The sequence below is a fragment of the Acomys russatus genome, chromosome 31, assembly GCF_903995435.1.
Source record: "Acomys russatus chromosome 31, mAcoRus1.1, whole genome shotgun sequence".
NCBI classification, from domain to species: Eukaryota; Metazoa; Chordata; class Mammalia; order Rodentia; family Muridae; genus Acomys; species Acomys russatus.
In genome coordinates, this window is record NC_067167.1 from 11,950,862 (window position 1) to 11,961,714 (window position 10,853).

The window sequence follows — 10,853 nt, forward strand, 5'->3', positions numbered from 1 at the left end:
GAGGTGTGCAGTACTGAAGTATTGGTAGAGGCAAGTAGTAACTTAACAGATGCACCCTGAAACAGTTCTGTAAGTAAGCTTGGGTGCTGCATTTGCGCAGGAGGTGAACGGAAACAAGTTGTAAAGAGAATTCTTACCCGAAGCCCGGACTCAATGAATATGTGCATGTTGGTCTTCTTGCTCACGACAGCCTTTGGCCCACCTCGAACTGGAGTTGGGGGGAGCAGAAGGCAGCTCTGGGGTGGCAGTCGAGCATCAGGCACAGGAGCTGCTGGCTTTCTGTCAACCAGCCATAATGGAGAGAAAGAAAAGAGCACTGTCATCAGCTTTAGAGGCCTCATGGAGGTGTGAGCAGCATTGATGGGTGTTGTGCAAATTTTGGTTTCTTTAAAAATTCAGTTATGAGCCAGGTGGCGGCGGCCCATGCCTTTAATCTCAGCACTTGGGAGGCAGAGGCAGGCAGACAGATGTGAGTTTGAGGCCAGCCTGGTCTACAAAGGGAGTCCAGGACAGGCAAGGCTACACAGAGAAACCCTGTCTCAGAAGAAAAATAAATAAATAAAAAATAAAAGCCAAGTTAGAGCATATAAACACGTTTTTGTTTTAATCACAGGTGTGGGAAAGAGGGCTGCTCTAGTTTGTCCACAGTGCATGATTCTTGTCAATATGAAACTGCCTTGCGCAGAGGTGTGGTCTTTGCCAGTCGGAAAAAATACAAGAGCTGGGGGGTGGGGGGTGGAGGAGGGAGGAAGGAGGGCTGTGAGTAGAACACTTAGAGGAGACAGTTGGGGGAGGAGGAGAAGGCTGCTGTTGTGTTTGCTGTTGCTGGCTGGATATCCTGACGCTGAGATTGGTACTGCCCCAAAGGCCCTGGCAACCCTCAACAGCAGGAAGTAGCCAAAGAGAACCACGCCCCTTCTCCCCACTGTCCTTCTTCTCTCTTACCTGGGGTTGGGGTTGGAAGGGACTATGGTAGAGAAGGGAAGAGAGAGGTTTAAGAACTCCAAATAAAGCAGGTTTTAAAAAGATCAAAGGCGGGCTGGAGAGATGGCTCAGAGATTAAGAGCACTGTCTGCTCTTCCAAAGGTCCTGAGTTCAATTCCCAGCAACCACATGGTGGCTCACAACCATCTATAATGAGATCTGGTGCCCTCTTCTGGTGTGTAGGCACACATACAAACAAAACATTGTATACTTTAAAAAAAAAAAAAAAAAAAAAAAGGATTAAAAAGATCAAAGTCTCCTTTGCCTCCCCTCTCTCTGCAGATGATGGCTACTGTTGACAGTAGTTCCTAGTACAAGAGCTCACACTAAGGCATGCATGGAAGTAAAGATGATGGCGAGGAGGACCTTGCTTGTAGTTCCTAGCGTAAGAGATCAGACTAAGGCACACATGGGGTGAAGATGACGGCAAGAGGACACTGCTTAGGGCTGCACTCTGAAAATAAATACCAAGGAGTCTCTCTTCAGACCACAGAGTAGAACCCACAGAATGGTCACGAGGTGTTTTCAGAGGATTTTTCCGTTATCCTTTCCTTCAGTAAATATTCAGAGTGGGCATCAGAGAGTGACATTCACAGCCACCTCACTATGAGAAAACAATCTTTCTAAATTTATTTTATTTTATACTTTCTCAGAAAAAGCCTCACTGTGTAGCTTGGCCGTCCTGTAACTAAATATGTAGCCCAGGCTGGACCTGAACTCTACTTCCCAAGACCTGGGACTAAAGGAATATGCCACTAGATGGGACAAAAAAAGTCCATCTTATATTAAAATGAACACTAGGAAGGTTCTCAGCCCAAACTGCACAAAGCTAAGGAGAATTCTGCTGCCAGCAAACTCATAAGGCTCTTGCCTCACCTCCCCAGCACGGGGACTACAGGCATCCACTGGTGTGCTGCTCAGCTTCATTTTGTTTTGCACTGCATCAGATTACTAAATTAGCGCACTTAAGAGATGATGACTGAAGGGCTCATCAGAAAGAAAGGCTTACAGCAGGGAGGTGGTGGCGCACGCCTTTAATCCCAGTACTTGGGAGGCAGAGGCAGGTGGATCTCTGTGAGTTCGAGGCCAGCCTGGTTTATAGAGTGAGACCAGGACAGCCAGGGATATTATACAGAGAAGTTAAAACAAACAAACAAAATAAATAAAATAAAAATAAAAAAGAAATAAAAGGCTCATAAGACGAATGGTTTAGCTTAAGGTTTCCCCCCAAAACTTACTTTTCCTTTTCAGTTAGCAGTGGCAGATTTTCACTGACCAAACCGTAACTGAGCAGCAGGAGAGAGTCAGCCATCATGTCTGGATTCACAATCAAGCCTGCTATAATTCGGCGTAAGGTTTCGTGAACTTTCCGGGCAAGTTTTAAACTTGTGGTGTTTTGTAGGATCTAAGTTGGCAAACACAATGTCATGATGATAAACAGAGCCATAATTTCATGTGTTGTATGGCTAATCTGCATTTTTGCTACCTAGTGTGTTCTTTTTCTAATTAAAAAATGTATAGTACTACATCTTTAGACAGATATGACATATAAAGTAAACTTGGAACTCAAGTTTCCAGGAGAAAATAGTCTACAAGGCTGACTGAATAATTAAGTCCCCAGTGATTGTGGACAGCTGGAATATTGCAGGACCCAAACCAAACCATCTCAGGCTATCTTTAGGCCATAAATGGCCACACACCACACACCCCAGTGTCTGACCCAACAGCCTTATGGCTATCTAGTAACCCTTAAGGGAATATACAGACAGGCCTCCTGCTTGCAGCAAGCCAAGGCTAAGAATGTCTTCAGAAGACACCACGGGATTACTACAGATACTCTGCTTTATTGTAACTGACCTACCCAGTGTTTATACAATGTATTTCAGGAATGCCTTGATTTATGACTTTGTTTCTTCTGCTACTATAAAAACTTCATAATTTGTTACCATGTTGAAACAGGGTATTTGGGTTAGCATGGATTCCTGTTACTGTCACTCATATTTGGCTTCAGAAAATTTAAGAGTATAAAATCTTGCATTCTTTTTGAGGGAACAGCTGTGCTTTTTTTAGCAGCCTCAACTCTGGAGATACTTTCAGTGCTCCTGGACTCCTTCCATCCCTGTTGGTTAGGGTCAGGGCACAGTGCTGCAGGTGTTATCTGCCAAGTGCACTGAAGGGGTGACTGGCAGGCATGAACACTAGTCAATAAAATGCATAGTTGCTATTTAAAAACTATGCGGACTAAGGGCCGCAGTGGGCAGGCTTCGGGACAAACTCAAAGGAACTGAATGGGGGCCTAGGATCATCAGCTTCAGCCAAATACTCAGCACTCCATTGCATGAGACCCTTCCCACCGCAAAATATACCCAACAGTCTCAGGTCGGCAGCAGAGAAAGCTTTGTGATAAAACCCCAGGAACAGGTTTCCCTACCACTAAGACATTTGGAAATGAGAGTAACTTGTGAACTAGAAAGCACTTCTGGGGCTCTAGCCTCTGTATATAAAGCTATACTAAAGTGAATTGTTAACATTATTAAATGTCATCACTTAAATGGCATGGAAAATAGTAAGACAGTGTGGGTCAACTAGAGTCCCTCTTATCTGTGGGGCAAAAAAAGACAGTGGGAAACATGTCAGCTTTGGATCAGAGCTAGAACTAAATCCCAAGTGTCTGTAACCATGTTCCTTTCTACCTCCCAAGCCTCAATTTTCTACCTGTAGCAGCGTTCACAGGCTTTTTATTTATCTTTATTTTATGCGTAGGAGTGTTTTGCCTGTACGCATGCTTGTGCGTTCTTCAGAGGTCAGAATAAGGTGTCATATAGATTGGAACTGGAGTTGTAGATGGCTGTGAGCTGCCATGTGGGTGCTGCAACTGAACCTAGGTCCTCTGCAAGAGTAGCCAGTGTTCTTAACCAAGGAGCCATCTCCTCAGCCCCCATGTTTAGAACAACGAAGGGCGCATTCTTCCGCTTGGCATTATGGGAGCTGTCTAACTCCAAAGACACAGGTAGAAAACTCACTCACATGCCAACTGTTATTGCCTTTCCTTTCACATCCTGTCTGTATCAGGGACTGGGGTTCCCAGATCGCAGCACCTAAGGCGAGGCTGCAACCCAGTGCCCAGATGGTATCTGTCTGCTCCTTTATCACAAAAGGCAATCATGGGCGACCACAGTCTTCACCCCGAAAGACTCTTTAAGGAACTCAGATACCATAATGTTGGGTACTCCCGAATCTCACTCAGGTCCTTACCTCTTTTAGTGGAAGAATAAGTTTTGTAACCTGCTCTTTTCCGACAAACTTGCCCAGGATTTCGTAAGAATCATAACTCTTGCTCCTTCGAGCCTCCATGACTTTGGACAGAATCTGCTTGACTTCCTTTTCCTCAGCAAGGGCACCAAACAATTCATGGTTAAAGATCTTTGAAAGAAAGGGCAAATGGCACGGATGAGCACTCAGCAAGGCACGCCAAGACAGAAGTCTGCGATGGCAGCGAAAGTGAGTTAGAGTGGACGGAAATGCAAGAGGGACACAGACAGACCTCACCACATTCAACGCACTTAGAAACCAGCTCAGAAACACCGAAAAACAAAACACAGAGCAATGTGCCAAGATCCGTAAGTTCTTAACACCTGCAACTTAATTAGAATCCATATTCTAAAAATAAGTAAACCAAAGGTTATGTGTCAAATTTCTTCTATTTCTAATCCTACTTCCTGAGTCATTTAAGCTCTCTAACTTGAGCAAGGACCGAATGCCCAATGCAATGAAGCTGCAGCTTTCCCAACTCCTGCTAATTTAAATCATACAGACAGTAAATTCCTTGTGTGTATGTGCATGTATGTGTTTGTGCATATGCTTATGTACTGTGGGTTAAACTCAGGGAGGGGCTTTACATACTAAGTACCCACAACCACTGAGTGAGGCCTTACACTCTATTTTCATCTTTAATGTCTGTCTTATTTCTTATTTATGAACTTCTAACATGACCATCGCCCACTTAGGGAAAGCAGAACTGCATTCTGTAAATCTTACCTCGGTCATTATATGTAGACAGGAGTCTAAATCCCCAACGTGCAGCTTGCTGGTGAGGCCTTGAAGCAACGTGTAAACGGTGAAAGTCAGCACGTGGACCTAGGAGGACACACAGAACTGAAATGACTAAGAGACCAGAGCTGAGGGCCAGTCAAGAAGTGCTGTCACAGCTCTAGAATTCATGTTAGTTACTGCTCAGAGCAGCCTTGAGGCATGTTACCCATGAGCCATTAAGGCCCTGTGACAGAGGACGGCTTTGTACAGATTGCGGCGTGCTCAGAAATACAATGGCACGCTTCGGCCCTACAGTGATTTACAACGGGAAGGCATACAGACACATGTGTAGTAAGTGCTGAGAAACAGATCAAGTCTTTAAAGCAGTCAGGGAAAACCATGTTACTCGGAAGGGGAATGAACCGAGTAGCTCACCACTAAGGGTGGCACGACGCTTTTAAAACAAGTACTTGTCAAGGCGGAATTCCATATTTGCAGTGATACCCTTTTCAGGAATGAAGGCCTCCCAGAAGAAAGGAAGGAAGAGCCCACTGTGGCGGCCCCGCCCCTGCTGCAGAAGCTCTTCAGATTGAAGGCAGTATTGGCAGACACACCTGGCAGCTCAGAGGTGAAGGGAGAGAGAAGCAGTGGTGGCTATCTAGAGTGGGACCGCTTTCCTTTGAGTTCTCCACACACATCTGACCACGAAAAGCGAAGTTACCACCTTACCCTATGAAGTTCCCAATCCTCAAAGACAGAAGCAACTCTAATACAGAGGAGAGGGGAGAGCACCTACAGAGCGGTAAGTTTCTACATTTCACTTGAAGTGGTAAATACTAATTCTCCATACACCGTTAAAACACTTATTAATGCTCTCTAGAATAAAGAATACTGGGATTTTGGTCAGAGCAGTTCCTTACTCACCGGTAAGTTAAGACATGCAAGAAATGTTAAGTACAGAACTCTTGGAGGAGTGTCTGACAAGTCAAAAAGCTCCCTGAACTTGACCTGAGGATCCTAATACTCGTAGGCTCTATAGGCAAATGTGGGTGGCTTCAGTCTGCACATGTCCTGCGTGCTATCATCCAGACCCACACACGGAGCTGCACCAGGTTAGAGCACCATGCAACTGCTCAATGTTTCACACTGCCTGGTGGCCTTACTAACTGTATACTTATGCCAAGTTGCCAAGTTAAGCACATAAGTACATATCTTCTTTCTTATTCACTCAGTTGGCAATACCTTCAAATAAACATGACAATAAAACTTTATTAAGATCTAGAGATTATGAAACAATGTTAAATAATGTGAAAGAGAAAAGGCCAAGTAACTGCAAGCCGATGAGGAACCATAAAGACATAAGATCTTTTAAAGCGATGGGTACAGATTAGAAACCTTCTGTTGTTGCTGTTAGTTTGAGACAGATTTTCAGGCAGCCCAGGCTGCCTTTGACTTCCTGATGCTCTTTTTCAACCTTCCAATGCTGGGAATAGAGATATGAGTCACCAAACTCCGTATGACTGGAAATGTGAATGCTTTTCTTGCCGGCTCGCTCCATCAGCTTTACTGGACAGACCAATGCTCTGTGGCCTGTAGCCTTCCAGCTGCATATATGTGCAATTGAACACTGCACTTACCTGGTACCCACGGACAAGGGTCGTCTGTAATTCTTTGAGGACATACTGCAGAAAGTGCACCCCCAGATCCTCCACTATTTTGGAGAGGGTGCTGCGTGCAATGTCTCTGATTTCCTGAGCTCTGTTCTTGAGGAGGACACACACTTTCAGCAAAATACTAGAAAATGCAAAGTTGAAAAAATAACTAACAGTCACAGAAACAAGTACAAATATGCCCATCCTTGTCTCTTAATTATGCAGACCCCGAATTCCCAGTTAGGATTAGGAGCTACAGCAAAGTGTGGCGGCAAGTCTCATCCTGACAGAGAAATGTAAAAGCCAGGAGGAAAAGGAGCAAGTGCTGGGTCCTCTGCTTCCCTCTCGTTTGTCATGTGACGACATACCTGGGCAGATTTGCCTCCATAACCTCCTGTGGGAGGGACCGCATCAGCTTAACCATGGCAAAGGCCAGGGGGACGCGGACCACTTCCTCGTCATTCACGACCTTTGACTTGACCAGTTTGTGCTCTTCTTCTCTTTTGGTCTATCAGAAAAGTTTAAGGGAAATTCGTGAAACAAGGACCACAAAGACCTGAAACCCTGCACCCCGTGTGTGGCTGTCTTCTTTTCCCTCACCCCATCCTGGCCAGTGACTGATCCCCAGGTCTTGGGGCTTGCTACTCTGAACTTTCTTGACTCCTAACTTGACATTTGAAAGACAATTTCTCTATTTATGGCGGTTGCTGGTTTACTTTCATATGTATGTTTACACACAAAGCGGGGCTGGAGGTGGAAGGCAGAGGCCCGGTTCCATTACTCTGCCTTACTCATTTGAGACAGTCTCACGCTATGCCTGGGGCTGCGCTGACTGCCAGTGAATGTCGGCCATGTTCTTATACCTGGCCATACCTGACCTCCTCACAACACTGTGTTATAGACACATGGCACGGCCATCCCCAGGTTTTTATGTGGCTGCTAGGGGGAACTGATACTTGCACTTGGCTTGTCTCTGTCAAAGCTAGTTAACTCTTCTGCTGTAATGCAACAATGGCTGTGTATGCTAATAAAACGTAAAACCCAAAGCAGTAGCCTAGCTACAACTCACGGGTCACAGTGTGTAGGCATGCTTTATACCAAGAAAGAAAGGCTCTGTGAGCACATACTGTTAAATGTTATCCCTGTCAGCCAGGGGCAAGATGGATCTCTTTGTGTCACCACCATGTCTGTCTAAGATGACATTTAAATAGTACAGAAATAGCCAAAAAGCATGAGAAGGAAATAGAGTCTAATGTGTAATTAGCTTTTCTTTAGAAAACTCATCATCTACTTTGGAGATAGAAAAAACAAACACCGGGCTGGAGAGATGGCTCAGAGGTAAAGAACACTGACTGTTCTTCTAGAGGTCCTGAGTTCAATTCCCAGCAACCACATGTGGCTCACAACCATCTATGATGTGATCTGATGTTGTCTTATGGCATGGAGTGTGCATGCAGGCAGAGGAATGTATACATAATAAATAAATAATAAATAAATCTTAAAAGGAAGCAAACACCTGCCATACCAAAAGAGTAATGAAGGAGCCCTGCTGGCTGGCCACAGCAGGAGCTACCTCAGGTTAATGGGGGAAGAAACCGTGAAATGCTGAGATGAAAGGAGACACGCGAGCTTGTCTGTCATCCCTGAGGATGAGCCACCCCAGTGTGACGGGCTCACCAGCACCTGGGCTCACAAACCCGCTGGCCCCGAGCCTTACCGCAGATGCGAGGCACTTGTGCAGCCTGGGGAGGATGTCCCCAGTTATGGCTCCTTGGATGGCTTTGATGGTTCTTCCCAACTCTTCCTTATTCCGAGGAAGGAAAGAGACACACTTGGAGGTGCACTCCTGTTCCTTCGCCGCTGTCCCTTCAGAATCAGCGGCCTTGGGGCCTTCCAGTGGCTCCTTGTTGTCTGACAAACTCTTACAGGCTTCTTCCTTCTCTTCCTCATCTGTGTGCTCCAATTCCATGGCTTCATGCTCCAGTAACTCAGCCATTTCAACTGCGCCTGTAACAGAAGTTACCTTTAAGTAAAGAAATGTCACAGCTGGGTATGGAGTTTGTATCTGTAACCCTAACCTAAAGAGTAGCGTGCAAGAGGCCAAGAAAGGAGGATTAACAACTTTGAGGCTAGCTTGAGCTACATTGCCAGATCCTGTCTCAAAATAAGGAAGAGGAGATGCAAGAGGAAGAGGAGGGGACGACGAAGATAAGGTTGTGCAGTTGTGAGAAGCTGCCTTTTCTATCGGTATTTATCACCCGATAGGTAACATCAATTCCCAATTATAAGGCAGGTAAACTAATAGCCGAGGAAAGAGCTGAGAGTGTAAAGGCTGTGGGCTTTACTTTCTCATAGCTGAGAGTCTAAGGAGGGAAAGAGACAAGGAGACAGGCAATTGTAAAGGTGTGTGGCCTGGCCAGGGCAGGGTCACCTGAGAACACAGTGGGTGTCACTAAACTACAGTCTAGTATAGAAAATGAAACAGTGAAGTATTGTAAGGAAAGCCCAGGCTTGGACCTGTTAATAAACTATCTTAGTGAACTACCTTACTCCCAGTGGGCTTTGGCTTCTTCACCAGTGAAAGGAAGGAGATGCTCACCATACAAAACTATTTGAGAATGAAATGAAGTAAATTCTGTAATTGTCTAAAATGTGTTTCTCATTCTACCATATATATATATATATATATATATATATATATATATATATATATGGCTATGAAGCCCCTTTGTCATTTATGGCTGTGAAACTGTTACCTTAAGCTGCTGAAGCAGTTTCTCCTACCCAGGAAAATCCAGGTAACTAATGTGACCTGAAAGGCGCCTGTCAGGATGAGCAGATCCTGCCCCTCTGCTCAATACACTGCCTGCATTTACCATTTCATTGTTGTTGAACATTTTTAACCAACATATGGACTAAGAACAAGAAAACAAAAACTCTTGGCTCGGCATCATAAAGGACCATAAGTCAAAGATGCTTTTCACCCTCATCCTGGACTGTGATAGGAAGAGGAGGGCTGGTCCAGTGCGGACTCAGGCTACCCTGGGGACATGGGTAACTAGGCTGCGTGTCAGTGTGATGGGCATTCTTCGATGCCCTGTCACAAACTGTTACGACAGCACAGAGCAGGTTGCTGTGGAGGAAGCAGGAGGGAGAGAGCTGTTCTGTGTGGGCCTGATGGTGGTAACTGAGGTGGAGAAGTAACGTTCTGTCTGTCCAGGCCCAGGATCTCACTGCTGCTACTCACAGACAGACTGCCAGACACTAGGGAGGCAGACTTCCAGGGAAAGAACCAGCAGCTCAGATGTTTATGCTATATACTTCAGATATGTCTTCTGTACAGGTAAATAAGATTTTATAGGAATAAGTCACTCATTTCAGTTTCTTCCTGACTAAGTAAGTGGTCCTTACTAGAAAGTGAGGAAAAAGCAGTACATTTTGCCATGTTTAATTATCATGAGTTATCCCAGAATAAAATATGCATCTTGTTTAAGAAAGCTTCAAAAACGTACTGTCTTCATTCTTAACATTTCCCATTTGTTCTTCAAGAGTCTTGTAGTCAAAATGGAACGCTTCCAACACTGTCACCAGCAAACTGTCAAAAAAGATACAGAAATGCCATTTGATTAGCAATATCATGTACAAAGGGGAGAGGGAAGTCAAAGAACAGCACCAATACAACTGTTTACCATGCTCACACTGAGTATAAGCGGAGACCTCAGAAAGACCCGTCCAGGAAGCAGGGGTCAGGCCACACTTTAAAGACAAAAAACTGACGATACCTGACAGCCAGCTTCTGATTGATCTGGCCTGCCTGCAAGACATGGATGAAATGTTTCAAGTAATAGACATAGGCTGGCCAAGACAGGTGCCTGCAGATCGCGCCAATAACCTCCGTGGCAGCAATGGTTATGTTTTCATGCTGCAAAATAAAGCAAGAGCATCAACACAAGTACAGGCATCAGTACAAGTAACTGCTAATAAAACACAAGGTTAATTTGCTATACCCCACAGGGCAGCAGGCCATGAGCAATTACAGAAGCAATTATAATACTACCTGCTCTTTCAGAAATAAAGTTTACCAACCACGGTTGCAAAATACTGATTTGGACACTGTGTATGTTTGTTAAATAAACTGTCCTTACTCCTTTCCCCACCCTAATTCCAGAAAAGGACAGTATCAAT

The 10,853-nt window shown here is 44.9% G+C and overlaps 1 protein-coding gene across 1 annotated transcript in view; it reads right to left on the reverse strand.

Annotated features, from left to right (window-relative positions):
* Utp20 (UTP20 small subunit processome component) overlaps positions 1–10,853 on the reverse strand; it is a 132,743-nt gene that overhangs the window by 14,724 nt on the left and 107,166 nt on the right. The window contains exons 45-53 of the mRNA XM_051172760.1: positions 10,451–10,590; positions 10,181–10,263; positions 8,386–8,675; positions 7,037–7,176; positions 6,654–6,810; positions 5,023–5,121; positions 4,240–4,407; positions 2,223–2,389; positions 138–279 (exon numbers count right to left, since the gene is read on the reverse strand). Coding sequence (XP_051028717.1) covers positions 138–279; positions 2,223–2,389; positions 4,240–4,407; positions 5,023–5,121; positions 6,654–6,810; positions 7,037–7,176; positions 8,386–8,675; positions 10,181–10,263; positions 10,451–10,590 — 1,386 coding nt within the window. The remainder of the gene's footprint in view (positions 1–137; positions 280–2,222; positions 2,390–4,239; positions 4,408–5,022; positions 5,122–6,653; positions 6,811–7,036; positions 7,177–8,385; positions 8,676–10,180; positions 10,264–10,450; positions 10,591–10,853) is intronic.